This window comes from Lissotriton helveticus, chromosome 3_1 (genome assembly GCF_964261635.1).
Source record: "Lissotriton helveticus chromosome 3_1, aLisHel1.1, whole genome shotgun sequence".
Taxonomy (NCBI): Eukaryota; Metazoa; Chordata; class Amphibia; order Caudata; family Salamandridae; genus Lissotriton; species Lissotriton helveticus.
The window spans coordinates 1,037,298,559-1,037,316,538 of record NC_136061.1 but is presented as its reverse complement, the minus strand read 5'-3'; the positions used below and the strand labels follow the sequence as shown (position 1 = coordinate 1,037,316,538).

Sequence of the window (17,980 nt, the reverse complement as noted above, 5' to 3'; positions counted from 1 at the left end):
AGTCCGGGCTCCATATCAACCTGCTGGAGCTCCGGGCGATTAATCTGGCACTGAAGGCATTCCTTACCTCTCTCAAAGGGAAGGTGGTGCAGGTGTTCATAGACAACACCACCGCCATGTGGTACTGCACCAAGCAGGAAGCAGGGCGGGGTGGGGTCATTGACCCTATGTCAAGAGGCTCTTCGTCTCTGGACATGGCTGGAACATCAGGGCATGTCCATGATGGTTCAACACCTGGCAGGTTCTCTGAACGCCAGGGCAGGCGAACTCAGCCGCCAGTGCCTGTTGGATCACAAATGTTGTCTTCACTCGGAGGTGGTGCAATGTCTCTTTCAGCGGTGAGGAGAGCCTTGGTTAGATCTGTTCACCACAGAAAAGAACGTGTAATGTCAGCAATTCTGCTCTTTAGAATGTCAAAGGCGGCACTCGCTCAGCGACGCTTTTTGTGGCAAGTGGAACTGCGGCCTTCTATATGCATTTCTGCATGTACCACTTCTACCCAGAGTGCTGAAGAAGATCAAGCGCGACCGGGACCTAGTCATTATTGTGGTTCCGGACTGGGCAGCAAGAATCTGGTACCCAGAGCTCTTGAGCAAGGCGAATCGGTCCTCCCATCTGACTGCCTCTTCAGGAGGATCTTTTGTCGCAGCAGCAAGGGAGGGTCCTCCACCCGAACCTGTCCTGCCTCCACTTCCTTGGTGGAGATTGAGCGGCAACAGTTGACAGCTTTTGACCTTCCTCCTGAAGTCTGTAACGTTATCTTGGCAGCCAGGCGCCCCTCCACTAAGACAGTATATGCCTGCAGATGGAACAAGTTTGTGGCATAGTGCACAGCAAAGCCTGTGGTTCCCCTTTCTGCCCTTCTTTCAGAGGTTCTCTTGTATATAATTTCTTGGGCCCAGCAGGGCTCTGCCCTGGGCACTCTTAAAGGCTACATTTCAGCCATATCTGCCTTTCTTTGCCTTCCTGATCACCCTTCTCTTTTCAAGTCCCCTATTGTAAATAGATTTCTAAAGGGCATTACTCACCTCTTTCCTCCTTCTCTGTTCATAATGCCCAAGTGGAACTTGAACCTGGTCTTAACCTTTCTTATGTGCTCTCCCTTCGAGCCTCTTCACAACTGTCATCTCAGGCTTCTCACTCTGAAGGCAGCTTTTCTTGTTGCCATCCCCTCTGCTCGCAGAGTGAGTGAGCTTCAAGCTTTGCCTTCCAAACTTCCTTTCTTGCTGTTCATCTGGACAAAGTAGTCCTTCGCACACTGCCCTCTTTTCTTCCCAAAGTGGTTACTTCTTTCCATATAGGACAGACCATCACTTTGCCCACTTTCTTCCCACCTCCACACCCTTCCAAGGAGAAGGAGAGACTCAACCTTCTGGACCCAAAACGTGTGCTGTCTTTCTATCTCGACCGCACAAAAGATTTCCGGGTGGACAATCAACTCCTTGTTCGGCATGTGGGGGCCAAGAAAGGTCAGTTTGTGCAAAAACCCACCATTTCTCGATGGGTTGTCCTATGCATTAAAATCTGTTACTCCTTGGCAAAGTAGGAAGCCCCATTGGGACTGCGTGCCCGCTCCACCAGGGCGACGGCAGCTACTACTGCCTTGGGTCGTGGGGTCCCACTTCTTGACATCTGTCAGGCGGCCTCGTGGGCATTTCTTCACACGTTGACCAAACATTATTGCCTTGACAGCCAAGTCAATGGAAATGGCTACTTAGGCCGTTCTGTTCTCCAGGACTTTCTGGTGTGAACTTGGTTTGCAGACCCACCTCTGGGGTTGGCATTGCTGGGGTATCTATTCTGAAGGTAAGAAATCTTTAACTACAGTCTCTTTCAGCTGAACAAGTTCCTTACCTTCAGTTACGATGTATCTGTAAGAGACATCATTAATTATAGATTCCTTACCGCCACACCCATCCTCCCCGTTCTGCAAACTGATTTCTAGGGATCGGGACTCCCTTCGAGGGCCCTAGTTATGTGCACCAGTGGTCATTGTCTTGCATGGCTCTGCGCTTCTGGTGTGGTAAGTCATGTCAGAACTGACGTCAGCGTGCAGAGGCTGTGTCTAAGTAGACACCCTGATGTCATTCCGGCGACCACGACGCCAAGGATGGACGCAGAGTTGATCAACGCCTCCTACCGACGCGCAGGGGTACTGCTAAAGAAAAAATCTCCATATCGAGTCTGACACCTGGGGTAATTCTAAAGATAAGGAATCTATAACTACATATGCCTCTTACAGATTGTTACAGAAGGTAAGTAACTTGTTCATCAAGCATCTGCCCTATAAGTCAATAAGATGTTTCAGCTAGTATTTATGAAATAATACAGGTCCAATTATAACTCATGAAGGTATTACAGGTCAGTGAGTATATGACCCTGTAGAGGTACAGTTTCACGTATTAAGTGTCCTTTCGCAAAGTCGTGTAAATCCAAGGTTACTTTCACTTGCCTCCTTATATTCATTTTGGGTGTACTGCATTTCCCAAAATATGATTAGGGGCTTTCAGTGATATGTCTCCTGTTCCCCAGATCCTGCTGGCCTGTTCTCCTCATAAACTCTTGTATCACTTTTACCCTTAAGTCTCAGTGAGTACTGTAGTCCTGTCCCTTTCGTGCAAGTGCCATGTGCTATCCTACACCCTGGTACCCAAAATATATTCTCTTTTTTGAAAGAGATTGTACGGCTGATTGATTTGAGTTGTTACTTGTTAAGCGCTCGAATGCCGTGGCGTTTTGGCGCTGACTGTGGTACATGGAACTGAGAACATCATGAATAAGACGTTAAATCGTGGAAAATAACCAAGTTTTCAGCTCCTTCCTAAACATCCGAAGGTTAGGTTGAAGTCGCAATGTGAACGGCATCTGATTCCAGAGTTTGGCCGCACAAAATGACAAAGTGCGGCCCCCCCATGTTGCCTTACGGATTTTCAAGATACAGATTTGGCCCTTCGTAGAGGATCGAAGTGTTCTGGCAGGAGAATACCTAGAGAACAACCTCTGTATCTCCCCAGAAATTCCTCCGTAGATTGCTTTGTGCACCAGGCAGAGAAACTTAAAATCGTCTCTTTGCTCGACAGGAAGCCAATGTAAAGCTCTAATGGCATCCGAGGTGGGGCGACCCTTGGGAATGTTCATGAGCAGTCTGGCTGCAGCATTTTGCAGGGATTGCAGCTTCCTCCTCTGCGCCTAATCAATTCCCACAAAGAGCGCGTTGCAGTAGTCTAATTTAGAAAGAAAAAGTGCCAATACAACAGTCTTTTGGAGTTCATATGCAATGAAAGGGAACATTTTCCTCAATGTTTTTAGAAGGAAAAAGCAAGAGGAGGTTAGCTGATTAACTTGGGCAGAGAGATTGAGTCGATCATCAAGGATCACAACCAGATTCCTAACCTTGGTAACTGGGCGAGGACAAACTCCCGCCTCCGTTGGCCACCAGCTGTTGTTCCATAGAGAGGGTCCCTTACCAAACTCCAGGACCTCAGTTTTGTCAGTGTTTATTTTCAAAAAATGTTGGCTCATCCAGATCATGATGTCTTTCAGACACGCATGAAAACTGTTAGCCACTAGTTCTGGTTGCTTAGATACCGATATCGTTAGCGGTGAATCATCGGCGTACATGATGGAGAAGCCGTGTTTCCTGACAAGATTGGCCAACGGGGTCACGTATATATTAAAAAGGTTTGGTGACAAGGCAGATCCCTGCGGGACACCACATGGGAGCTTAAAGATCTCAGACTGTAAATTCTCCCAATAAATGTTCTGTTCCCTATTTTCTAAGAAGGAGGAGAGGAGGGTCAGAGCAGTATCCTCTATTCCCACATTCCTCAGCCGCTGCACCAGCACCGTGTGGTTCACGGTATCAAATGCTGCTGAGAGATCTAAGAGGATGAGAACCGCTCTACCCCCCCCCCCCTCAATCCCCCCATCAACTATCTTCCGAATCGCTTCAGTAGCTAGTATTAGGGCTGTCCCAGTCGAATGACAGGGCCTAAAACCATGCTGTGTCGGGTCCAGTAAGGTATACTCTTCCAGATATTGTATCAGCTCCTTGTGTATGGCTTTTTCCAGTACATTAGCTGTCATTGGCAACCTGGAAATTGGCCAGTAATTTTTGGACTCTAAAGGATCAAGGGCTGTTTTTTTGAGAATTGGCCTAATACAGGCTTTTTTCCAAGCGTTGGGATATTTACCGGTTTCTAAGACTTGGTTCAAAAGAGGGGTAAGATGTGTACTAATGGTCTTAGATGCTAGTTGAAATATGGCTGGGGGGCAGGGATCATTCGGGGAGCCCGATTTTGTTAATAGCATGAGGTTATGGACCTCCTCCAGAGTGAGTGCCCTGAAACGTGGGAGCCTACAGTGTGCTGCCCAGGCTTCTATGGTTGCAGTGTTGCTAACCGACGTAACATTAGCCACATTTAAAAGATCATTGTAGATCAGTTGCACTTTACTCTGAAAAAAGTTAGCCATTTCATTACAGAAAACTTGATCTTGTCTGAACTGAGCAGTATGCTGTGGTTTGACTAATGCAAATACAGTTTTGAATAGTTCCTTGGAGGAATGTGCGGCATCCCCAATCTTAGCAGTGAAATATGCCCGCTTAGCTTCGTTGATTGCTTGCGTATATTTTTCTAGGTTCGCATTACAGGCTGACATGTGCTTGGAGCTGTAATCAGTCCTCCAAGTCCATTCACTTCTTATACAGTTCATTTTCATGACTTTTAGGTCAGGACTATACCAGGGTGCGGTTGCTGAGGCTCTTTTAACTGTATTATTTATTTCGGGGGCGATGCCATTTACAGCTGTCCTGTTCCAGTTATCAAACTGGTCAGCTGCTGTATCGTTGTCACCGGCCAGAGTCGACAGCCCAGTTATTTCATAGATCTGTTTAGAATAGGAAGTAGCAAACGCTATCTGAAGTGAATCTGTCTCTGCCACAAACATTCCATCCACTCACTAAAATCAGGGGAATTAAGTAACCAAAAGAAAAACCAATGTCATGATTTTTTTGCGGCAGTGAGTTTATATCAGCTTTCCCCATTTACTGCACATGTAAGAACATGGAGGAGTGAGTAAGGGCACCGTCAGTCTGCCTATTACATAGGAATAACCCTTCTTCTGTTGCTGTAACAGAGCGGTAATTGCCTCCCCACCCATAACATTTCTGCCTTCAGTTACGAAAGGAGGGATTCACTGTGGAAAGGTTTATTGCAGGCAAGTTAGATCATTTTTTTTTAGTTCATGGTAGTTTCGATGTTAAACTTGTCTGGTACAAAAAAATTATCTAAAGAATTGTATTTAACATTGCACCATTTGTTAGACTCGTTTGTTGTCTTTAGCCATTCCTCTTAAGTAACTCATCTGGTAATTCTATCACTTCTAATAATTTGAAGACCTATCAACCACAGGAAAACTTTAATAGATGCATTAAGGAAACTAAAAAGAGCTTGCAAAAAAATTTAAATATGGCAGGTGGAATTATGGTTGACGTTAACGGGTATCCACTTATAAATCCTATTGTTAAAAGAACTGGTCTTGCCCCTTTCACCAGCATAATTTAGTTCCAATACCTCACTCTAGTCTGTTATGCATATTTTGCTTAATTTTAAATTACCTGAGAAAGATGCAGTGGTGACGCTTTTCTTACTCTAACAGTTCCAACATTTAATCAGCATTGGGGTGCAGAACACGAAAAGTTTTGTCCACACAATTTAGATTAAAAATAAGCCTTGCACGTGCTTAGTTTAGGATGCCTTTCACAAGACTTAAATTGATAACTTTAGAAAGCTTAGAATACTAAAAATCTTGAACTGGCTATAGAATGAGAATCTACTTTGCTTATAATCCCTAAATACGAAACCTAAAATGAAACTGCCTTCCTAATTGAAGTAATTTAAAACCTGTTGTAATACGTTCCGTAACATTGCTCTTCAATGTTTACGCTTTAGTACATAACATCTTAAATTATATTGTTAATTACTGCCTCATTAACACTGAATCCTAGTGTCTCCTCTCTGAGAACAGCTGCGTGAGTGGGTACAATACTTTAGTTTCACGGTCGTCCGATTTACATTTCCTGTCCATGTCTATTTAGAAAAGTGTGCCTTGTTTAACAGTGTGGATGGACATAGGACTTATCCTGTCTTGCAATTTACTCTTTCCATAAGAAGCTGTTTGCACTTAGTTCCTTCAATATGTTGCTTTCTTGGCCAACTAAATATTTTGGCTTGTTCACAAGTAGTAATGGCAACATTTACCAAGGAAAAATCCACATCATTGCTGATCCATAGATTGTGTTCTTCTTTATTGCAAGTGGGTTTATACGCATGGCTGAGATGTCCTTTTTAGAGCAACGTCTTTTATTCTTTATTCTGCCAAGCACAAAATGTGTTTTATCGAATGACCAATCGTTTTTTCAAGTGTAGGGCTTCTGAAGAGAGATGATCTGCAGATACATGATATTGGGAACCCTACAGAGCACACAGTCAAGTGAAGATGTGAAGTTTCAAAAGCATAACCTTCATGTTTTTCTCAACAGGATAGCATGGAGCTCGTTCATAAGCAATCCAAGTCTGTTGCGGTCACCTGCATGTCTTTCCCTGTTGGAGATGTCAACAACTTTGTTGTTGGGAGTGAAGAGGGCTCCGTCTACACAGCATGCCGTCATGGCAGGTAGAAGTGAATCATGAAATCATGTTTTTCCTAGCTGTAGAACTGTCAGTGAGATGTTTTAGTTTTTCAAGCACAATAATAACTGTGTTAAAAGTCTGTTTTCAGAACTTATAGTCGAAGGAGAAAAGCATACAGAAATGCCTCGGTTCCAAAGAATTGAAATATTACTTACACTGGAATGCACTAGAATTAACAGCATACAAACCTCACCAATCCCACATAGTTAATCATTACCCAGCCTTCCTACTTCAAATCCGCAGGCCCATACTTAAGTCCACATTAGTAGACATTCGTTTTGATTTGATTGATGCAAAGCATTGCCTTAGGTTGGGTGTACGATGCTTGGAGAATTAGGGTAAACTCAGGCCTTAAGCCAGTCTGGTTCACAGCAGCTCATAAGATATTTCCAGCTGACTAAATCAAAAGCCTTCTCAGCATCGGCAGAAATGGCCAATTCAAGGAGAGCGCCCCATCCAGAGGGCTAGTTTATTTTCCCAATTTCCATATTCAGAATAATCCCATAGCAAATGGATTATTCTAGCCAATCTACATAAGTGTTTTTCAAAATATTCATATATCATTGTTAAACTGAAATATGCCTGTGGGAAAATGTAGGATTTAATTATTTTTTGGAAAAAATTGCAATTGTGGTATTGTCTGAGGATTGTGATTTCGAAGTGGGAAATTGAATCTGGGCACAAAACCATTGGACTGGTGCAAGCAGTTGGTCTTTGAAGCATTTGTATAACTCTGATGGAAGTTCGCCTGACCTGTCTTATATCGTTCTCCAATTTGTGAATAGCTGTTGCCACTTTTGCTTTAGTCATATTATCATCTAGTCATTTCTCCTCTTGTTTAATAAAATGGCGTATTGAAGGAATCTCGAATTTGTCGTCTTTTGTGAGCAGTGCACCTGCCGCACATAAATCTAGCACTTTTGCACTAAATCGTAATCAATTGTTGCTTTCGACAGGCATTTGCAATAATGTTTTTAGGTTCTTCAGTTTGCTTTTTTATATAAATATATATATATATATATATATATATATATATATATATATATATATTTTACATTAGCTTTATATGTGAATAGGTCAGTCATTAATGTTTTGAACAAAAAAAAACAGAAATCCACCAAATATAGTTAGCAGCACGAACTGTAACTTGTGCCCCTGCAAGCACTTTTTTACCTCACATATGACATCATTCATGACTTGTGCTATGACATCACTGGTGACATCATCAAAGCTTTGTTTTTTCCGCATATTGGTCTATAAATTACTATGCATTAGAGGCCTGATAGTAAGTACAAAATAGCTGAGAATATCAGCCTTCATTACTGCCATCACAGACTCAACTCACTTAGGTGTAGAAAGCATGCATTATGTGCAACATTGACCCTATACCATACACTTTACAGCTAGCATAGTTCACATTAGCAATCAACCACAGATATATATAGGAAATCCTCATTGTACGGTGTGCAATCTGTATACAACTGTTCGGAGAAAGTCAAGTTTGCAGCATGAATCCTTTTCCGGATTTTCATGCTGAGCATTATTACGCCATGCAGTGGTTGGATCTGACAATGAAGTGGTTGTTGGTTTTTTTGTGTTTTTTTTGGGTGGGCGTCGTCGACCACCATCTGGTCCATCTATCATGTGATGTCAGACGGTGCCCCAGAAGTTCCGGGGAATGATCATCATCTTCAGATTCTTTTTTCCGACATTGGGTCTCGAAGCACACCAAAGGAGCTCTGAAGAATCACAGAGGAAAGAAGACAAGTCGGAAAATCAACGAAAAAAACACTTACGACCATGAGAAGGTCTATGGAACGAAGAAGGGGAGCCTTCTTGACCCCAGCAGTTTTTGAAGAAGGAAGAGGGGAGAGGCAATAAAGGGTCATGGAAAATGCCCCTTTTAATTTCTACCCCAGCTGTCACCACATATTCGTCCAAAAAGACCCTCAGAAGGTATGCAACCTTTGTCTTCTGAGGGACCACAAGGACGAAGACTGTGAGGCCTGCACCAAGCTTGTACCCAAGACGCTCAAGGTACGACGTTGGCTGAGGCTAAAAAACGACCCCATCTCTAGCCCTCAGCAGACACAGTAATCTCTGAAAGATCTCTGGTTATCCAGTGACGAGGAGAACATCGAGCACTGCTGAACTCGTATGAGGAGGGGAGTCAGACATGGAGGACTCCACAACGACTTTTAGAAAAAGACAAGCGTTGGAGAAATCCCCTTAGAACGCAGAGAACAAATGGCAAAAGGTAATTAAACCGCCTGCAGGCTGGAGCAATATTTAGATCTCTTTCCCTGCTGCTTCACTGTGGGAAGGGAAATGGATCTAAAGTCTGCTCCTAGCGGGCAGGAGCATTTTCTAAGCTTCCATCTACTTGGAGAGGACTAGGTGTTTGTTTTCGCTTGGTGGGCGATTTAAAAATACTCCCACCAAGCAAGAGCAAACACAGGTTTTTCTGCCCACACCACTGCGGGCAGGGATACAGTTATATCCCAGGGGATGGGGTGGTGGAGAGTACCGCACAGACCCTCTCCCCATGTTCTTACATTGGGTGTGAGCTCCCCGGGGCCTCTCAAGGCTCGGGGAGGGGGACCACTTGCCCCCCTTCTCATTTTCTCTTATTTTGGACACATGGGTCGACTCCCTAGAGCCTTTTGAGGCACGGGAGAGGGGCCGCGTGGCCATTCCCCATTTTCATACATTTTGACCCTAGGTGGGCTCTCCAGGGCCCCTGGCCGCTCATGTAGCTGGCAGCCAATCAGAGCTTTCGCCCAAGATCTACCTTACTGCCGAATTTCGTATCATTGTGTTCAGCACTTTTTCAGCAGCCCATATTAAAGAACACTATGGAAAATGCATGGGTCTTTTACATTTTGGGACCCCCCCTATTTTCTCTGCTCCTGCTTGACAAATCACCCCGGATCACTTTCCAGGAAGAAGGATGAACTTTTTAATTGGGAAGGTTTTGTGCATATTCATTAAAAATATGTCCAAAGTTAATAGCAAACCAAAAAGTTCTCCCTCCATGGAAATGCAGACCTAACTATAACTAGATAGTGTCGACCACAAGAAAGGCAGTGGAGTGCAATATTGTGTGGCAGAGCCAGACTCGGATGAAGAATAGGCCTGGGAAATAAAATAAAAGTACCCCCATTATCGAATAACATAACTAAAAAAGTGGCCATAATTCAGGCCATTTTGAACTAGCAAAGACACATAATATATGTGTTCGCAAGTTATGATTTTCACAAGTTTCTGCAAGCAATGTTTGTAAAACCCACAAGACGATAAAAAGCCTCATAAACAGCCTACACACTGACTTGTCAGATCCTGGCCTTTGGGCCATGTTCATGCGTGAGCGTGCGAGGCAAGGTCAACTCTAACATCCATCCTACTAAGGCTAGTTAATAGTCTACCATTAAATCGGATAGTAACGTCTGTCATTCATAGATCTTTGAAAACCTAGAAGTGTGGTATTCAGCACTAGAAAAAACAAAAAATAAATAATTAATGGAACTTCTTGAATTAAAGCAGTTTTCATTGGAAGAGCTTTATTATTGTACTGTCTTGTGTTAATAATCTATCAACTATAGTGGATGCTAATTTCTGGCAAAATTGCTTTATAGGCTTCTCATCCTAAAATAACATATGTGGGAATGCATTTCTTTAAAAAAAGGTATGCCATTGATCAATCCATGCACTAGCAAACAAATTGTGAGGTCGATCAAATTTCTGTAAATTTCTTTCTTTATCAAGTTCTGTAATTTCATGGGTTTGATTTGCATACTTTTTACACACCTGAATTAAATTTAAATACTAAAAAAGTAACATGGAGTTGCATATTCAGAGGTCATATTAAAAAATTAAAAAATTGGAATGTGTGTGAGATGCAAGCCCAAAGACTGATTTCAGAGGATTTGCCCCTTTTCTCATTTTAGCAATAGGGTAGGAAATGTGTTCAAGGTAACCAGGGTACTGATGCATCAAACACCCACACTACCTGCAAGTTTGTGGGTAGTTATTCTTATTTAACATAGTCTTTCTCAGAGACATTAAATTATCTGATAGAGACATCTAGCTGCAGATTCCTTACCTCAGAATTATCCCAGTCGTCACACTAGATCTGGAAATTTTTAGGAAGCAGTACCCATGCTTAGGTGTCATTGTTTATCTCCACTTGGTGTCGTCCACACCAGAAGTGATGTTTGCGGTGCCTATATAGGCGACACCCAGGCGTGTTAACGTCAGTTCTTTTCTTTCCACTCTAGCCAGCGCAGATCTGGGAAAAGATACCCCTTGGTACTTTTTGACTAGGTTTTTCAACATTTTGTCAAAGTCTTTTTTGACATCTACCTCCTGGTGTGGCAGAAATGTCATTGGAGAAGGCTGGCTTCTAGCCCTGCGACACCTGTCACCGACCGATGTTGGTGACAAACCCGCACTTTGTAGGCTTCTGGTGCCCTTAAGCAGGACATCGACCCAAAGGCCTACCCTGACTGCCACGCCATGCACCCAAAGGCCTTGAAGGAGCAATCTCTCAATCTTATGATGGCTCGACATGCGATGCCACGACAATTGAGGTCCCAGTCGAGACGAAGGTCCCGGGAGCAGTCAATGAGGCCCAGGTCCTCGTCGCACTCCAAGTCGTCGAGCCAGTCTGGTAAGTCCAAGTCCCACAAGAAGAAGTTGAGTGGGTCGGGTGGCCAGCGGTCGGGTCACTCCACCAACCCCCCAAACCCCTCCAACAGCCGCAGCCTCCAAACTCTCCTAGTCTGCCCGTTACCGCTCAGTGGGTTTTAGGTTTCACCATCATCTGCCCCGCTGACAGTCCATAACATCAGACAGGTGAGGTTTGCTGTTTGTCTGGAGGTGCTACTCCCTCCCCTTCGAAGCTATCCCTCCCTCCATGCCACCTACTTACGACACTCTGATGGAGGTCCACCGATTTCTAGTAACCTCTGTGATAGTGAAAATGCAAAGAGAAGAAAAATCTTAATTTACAGTCCACAAACATCGAACAGGTGGGTTCTGCAGATTGTCCAGAGGTGCTACTCCCTCCCCTTTGAGGCTACCCCTCCTTTCGAGACTACCCCTCCCTCTAGTAGCCGCAGCCTCCAAACCCTCCTAGTCTGCCAATTTACCATCATAGACGCACAGTGGGTGGTATTATTCAACATCTCCTGCCCCGCTGGCAGTCCATAACATCGGACAGGTGGGTTTTTCAGATAATCCGGAGGGGCTTCTCCCTCCTCTTCAAGGCTACCCCTCTCTCCATGCTCCCTACTTATGACAGGCTGAAGGAGGTCCACCGATCTCTTGTAACATCTGTGCAGGGCGGGTGGGGACAGGGACCCTTTGTCAGGAGGCCCTCCGTCTCTGTACATGGCTGGAACAGCAAGGCCCATACCTGCTGGTACGACCTCTGGCGGGTTCTCTGAATGCCAGAGAGGACTAACTTAGCCGAAGATGGCTAGCGGATCATGAATGGCGTCTCCATCCGTAGGTATTGCAAGGTCTCTTGCAGCACCTTGGATAGATCTGTTCGCCACTGATGAGAATGTGCAATGTCAGTAGTTCTGTACACTGGAGTTTCCAGAGTGGCTCTTGCTCGGAGAACGTTTCCATCTTGAGTGGAGCTCCAGCCTCCTTTATGACTTTTCGCCCATATCTTTCTTCTGCCCAGAGTTCTCAGGATGATGATGAACGACCGAGCCAAAGTCATCGTTGTGGCTCCAGATTGGGCACGGAGAGTCTGGTATCCCGAGCTGTTGAGCATGGTCATCGGTCCTCTGATCAGGCTGCCCTTTCATGACGATCTTTTGTCACATCAGCTGGGGAGGGTTCTCCACCCAAATCTGTCAACGCTCGGGCTGCTTGCATGGTGATTGTGAGGCTACCCCTCTCTCCATGCTCCCTACTTATGACAGGCTGATGGAGGTCCACCGATCTCTTGTAACATCTGTGATGGTGAAAATGCAAAGCGAAGAAAAATCTTGATTTCCAGTCCATAACATCAGACAGGTGGGTTCTGCAGATTTTCCAAATGGGCTACTTCTTCCCCTTTGAGGCTACCCTCCTTCTATGCCACCTACTTACGACAGGCTTACGGAGGTCCACCTATCTCTTCTCTGCCTGGAAGTGACGGCTCTTCTGGCCAAAGGAGCCATAAAGAGAGTGCCGACGCCAGAAGTAGGTAGTGGTTGCTATTCCCGCTACTTTCTGGTTCCCAAGAGGGACGGAGGCCTTTGTCCTATCCTCGACTTGCAGTCTCTCTATTTCTTCCTCAAGAAGGAAAAATTCAAGAAGCTCACTCTTGCTCAGGTCCTGTCTGCCCTGGAGACTGGATGGTGGCGTGGACTTGCAGGACGCATACTGCCACATTCCAGTCCTGCCTGCCCACAGGCGTTGCTGCCGGTTCACGGTGGACCATGAGCATTTGCAGTTCACTGTGCTCCCTTTTGACCTCACCAGTGCCCCTCCACTATTCCCCAAGGAGGTGGCGGTGATTGGCGCTCATCTGCAGAGATCTAGGGTACAGTCTTGCCCCATCTTGATGACTGGCTGTTGAAGGTGGGCTCGCCCCAGGCTGTCATCTCCCGACTCCGGTGGACGTCCTGCATTCGCTAAGGTTCACGATCAACTTGCCGAAGTCACACCTTGCTCCTTCTCAGATGCTCTGTTTTATCGGAGCTGTTCTGGACACCGTCCAATTTCTGCCCTGTCCTCCCAATCAGCAAATCCAGGATATTCAGGCTATGATACGGATGTTTCATACTCTTTTCTGGATTTTGGTAAGACTAACTCTGAGGCTGCTTGGCCTCATGGCTTCCTGCATTCTGCTTGTGACACATGCCCTTTGGCATATGCGGGCTCTGCAGTGGGACCTGAAGTTCCAGTGGGTGGAGCATATGGGAAATCTCTCCGACATGGTCCAGATCTCAGACCAAAGTGGTGGCTTACGAACTGCAATTGGGTCAACGTCAGACCCCTCTTCCTTCCTCAACCAGATCTGACAGTAGTGACAGATGCGTCACTCCTGGGATAGGATGGCCATCTGGGAAGAGGTGGAGAGCAGAGGACTCTGATTTCCGGTGGAATCCAGACTCCACATCAACCTGCAGTCGGATTAGCATTGAAAGCCTTTCTACTCGTCCATCCACTGGAGGCTAGTGCAAGTATTCACAGACAACACCACCGCAATGTAGTACTGCAATAAGCAGGGCGGGTGGGGTCAAGGACCCTTTGTCAGGAGGCCCTCCGTCTCTGTACATGGCTGGAACAGCAAGGCCTATACCTGCTGGTACGACCTCTGGTGGGTTCTCTAAATGCCAGAGCGGACGAATTTAGCCGAATATGCCTAGCGGATCATGAATGGCGTCTCCATCCGTAGGTGGTGCAAGGTCTCTTGCGGCACTTTGGACAGATCTGTTCGCCACTGGTGAGAATGTGCAATGTCAGCAGTTCTGTACACTGGAGTTTCCAGAGTGGCTCTTGCTCGGAGAACGTTTCCATCTTGAGTGGAGCTCCAGCCTCCTTTATGACTTTTGGCCCATATCTTTCTTCTGCCCAGAGTTCTCAAGATGATGAAGAACGACCGAGCCAAAGTCATCGTTGTGGCTCCAGATTGGGCACGGAAAGTCTGGTATCCCGAGCTGTTGAGCATGGCCATCGGTCCTCTGATCAGGCTGCCCCTTCATGACGATCTTTTGTCACATCAGCAGGGGAGGGTTCTCCACCCAAATCTGTCAACGCTCGGGCTGCTTGCATGGAGATTGTGCGGCAACAGTTGGCAGCTTTTGACCTTTTGCCCGAAGTCTGTAACGTGATCTTGGCAGTCAGGCGTCCCTCTACCAAGATGATTTATGCCTGCCGTTGGTCAAAACTTGTGGGATTGTGTACAGAAAGAAGCATTGATCCCCCTTTTGCCCCCGTTCTCATGTTCGTTCTTTCATTTGCCCAGTAGGGCTCTACTCTGTGTAGGGATACCTTTCTGCAATCTCTGCTTTTCTTTGGTTACCTGACCGTTTTCCTTTCCCAAATCCCCTATTGTACTTCGGTTTTTGAAAGGTTAGCAGAATGTGTTTCCTCCCACTCATTTCTTTATGCCCCAGTGAGACCTCACTTTACTTATGTGTGCACCCTTTGAGCCTCTGCACAATTGTCCACTCAGGCTCCTTACCATCAAGACGGCCTTTCTCGTGGCAATATCTTCCTGAAGCGTCAGTGAGCTTCAGGTCTTGTAATCCAAGGCCTGACGCTCACTTAACTTAACATTTACCCACACAAACTGGTGCTTCGTTTGAGAGCTTCCTTTCTTCGGAAAGTGGTCACTCTATTTCACGTACGCCAAACCATCACTGCCTACTTCTTACCCTCCGCTTTATCCCTCTAAGGAAGAGGAGCAACTTCTCCATCTGGACCCAAAAAGAGCATTGTTGTTCTATCTTGACCGCACTAAAGAGTTCCGGGTGGACGACAAACTTTTCATGGGGTATGTTGGAGCAAAGTAAAGACTGGTGGTGCAGAGAAGAACAGTCTCACGTTGGATCATCCTCTGCATCAAGCTCTGCTACATATTGGCTAAGAAGCAACCCCCTGAGGGTGTGTGTGCTCATTCTACCAGAACTAAAGCTGCAACCACTGTGTTAGTCTGGTCCTGGACATCTGCGAGGCAGCAACGTGGACTTCCCTACACACATTTACCAAACACTACAGTCTAGACAGTCAGTTCTTTACAGATGGGCACTTTGCCAGTTTGATCCTGCAGAACTTCCTTGTGTGATATTGGTCCGCAGACCAACACTGGTGATGTATTGCTTGGTTATCTATTGTAAGATAAGGAATCTGCAGCTAGAAGTCTTCATCAGGTGAGCAAGTTACTTACCTTCGGTAGCGCCTTATCTGGTATAGGCTGTCTAACCCCAGATTCCTTACCAACCCACCCATGCTTCCCACTCTGCGAATGGATTTCTAGGGACAGGGATTTCCCCTTTTGGGGCCCCAGTTTTCCATCCCAGTGGTCATTGTACTTTGTTGCTCTGCACTACTGGCAAGGAAAGTCGCAGAAAGTAACTGACGTCAACACATCTGGGTGACACCTATATAGGTGTCTCTTCTGGTGCGGACGAGGCAATACTGAGCTGAACAGCGCCACTTACCTGCAGGGGTACTGCTCATGATCGGATCCAGTCTGACGCCTGGGAATAATTCTACGGTAAGGAATCCGCTGCTGGATGCAGGCTCTACAGATACGGTGTTACCGAAGATGGGTAAATTGTTTGTTTTTTCCATGGTTTCAGTGTTCTATCCATTCTTTGGATATTTCAAGACTGTCTTTGAAAGATATGCATATCTCAAAGTAGGTGCTAATCCTGATACCATATTAACACCATCCCGATAAAGGCATTCACAGATTTCAGCTCCATTAGTCCCACAAGATTAAGATTAACATTAACGTTAAGATAAAAATGTGTGTTTTGCATGCATTTTCAGGGTGGAAATTGCTCTACAAAATGTGTGTGAATAGCCACAAACTTATGGGTTTGTAGGTATTCCACACAATTTGACTGTCCATTTGCTTAAGGTACCCTTTGATGCCTCTTAGTATATTACAACCCAAAATCAGTACCAGTGATTTTTCACCATACACAGTTCAATCTGTAGGCCTAGATCTCTGCAGATTCTGATTATGTGAGTAAGGATGCTGAGCGTACACCTGCAGATTGTTTTTGGGCACCTAAGTTCAAATAATGTATGCAGAAAAATTTTCAGACCTCTCACTATGACGGTACATAATAGGATAAACTTAGCTAAAGCTCATAAACTCTGTTTTAAATTGCAAAGTACAACAAAAGTGAATTACTGCCATAAATTTCGGGAAACTTTTAAAGAAGCAGGTTTCTATTTCTGGTATACTACATCACATTCTTTTATAAAAAAAAAGGCTTCATATCAGGTCATCTAGTAATGGATCTTCTGATCCCAGAGTGGTTGCTGACTTTTATCAACCTTTGTGTTGGATCTTTGGAAGAAATTAAATATTACTTTAAGATATTTAGGTGAAGTGTATTGACAGTCTTGTAGCCAATGTACAAAGTGTTTAGTAGCATATGATGTTAAATGAACAGTATAGAGTTGGTGTTCCATGTTAATAGGATAGGAAATCCACAAAAATGTATGAGGGATAGGAATATTTTTATGATGTGTACATTTATGTTTTTATGATGTTACAATGAAATGTTCCTTTCAATATTTGTTTAAATGGTATTTGTACATGCTTTAGAAAAGCCAGTAACAGGAAAAAGAAATCACAAATACAAGCATGTCCTCCACAAAATTGTTAGAATTATTTTGGGAAGAAACCTGTGTATATTTGCAATTTAATTTTGCGTACATGAAAAATGGTACTTATGTTATGTTTTGAAAACAGCAAAGCAGGAATAAGTGAGATGTTTGAAGGACACCAAGGACCAATCACAGGTATCCATTGTCATTCGGCAGTAGGACCAGTTGACTTCTCTCATCTGTTCGTCACTTCATCATTTGATTGGACAGTAAAGCTTTGGTCTACTAAGGTAAACACATATTTAAATATGTAATATTTTTATTCTCATGAAATGTTTTCACTCAAGTGATTCATTTAGGTAAGCAAGATCACCAAATTGCATATGGTCCGCTTAGGAGTGAGGAGACGATCAGGAGAAGACCCAAAGATGATGCCAGAAGTCTTGAGTTCTCTAGGTATGTGTGCAAGCAGTCCAGGCAGCCAATGCATCTGCATCTGGATGCAGGAGATAGACACCAATTTCCTTCGGAATGGGATCACTCGGCAGCTTGAAAGACATTTTTCAAGGAGCCAGTCTCGTGGAACAGTGTGGGCCCTTTCACAGTGAACAGGGCTGCTGCCTGTAAGTTCTAGTGGTGGGTGATTATGAGATGATGGGGATCTGTCTTATGAAGGACAGATAGCTGAAACCCTGCTATTTGTGACTTTATGCTTGCTGCACTGTAACAGAGAACTTAGAATCTGAAAAAGCACTGAATGTGACGGGTCAGATGAAGTCATCTAAGGCTATTGTGGTTTATTTATTTATTTAAAGTTTTATATAGCGCTGGCTAGACCCGGAGGTATCAGAGCGCTTTACATGAGCATCAGATCATAGTTACAGGTTACATCGTTACAAAGGTTACACAGTTCTTAGAGCATGGCAACATAGTTACTGGTATGGTAGAGATAAACAATAAGCACAAATACATAAGGGGAAACAGCAGTCAAGGTG

The 17,980-nt window shown here is 44.7% G+C and overlaps 1 protein-coding gene across 4 annotated transcripts in view; it reads left to right on the top strand.

Moving 5' to 3' along the window:
- Positions 1-17,980, top strand: part of DYNC1I2 (dynein cytoplasmic 1 intermediate chain 2) — a 459,267-nt gene that overhangs the window by 400,016 nt on the left and 41,271 nt on the right. For all 4 annotated transcript variants that reach the window (XM_078681574.1, XM_078681573.1, XM_078681572.1 and 1 more), the window contains 2 exons: positions 6,542-6,675; positions 17,131-17,275. In XM_078681574.1, the coding sequence (XP_078537700.1) occupies positions 6,542-6,675; positions 17,131-17,275 (279 nt within the window). The remainder of the gene's footprint in view (positions 1-6,541; positions 6,676-17,130; positions 17,276-17,980) is intronic.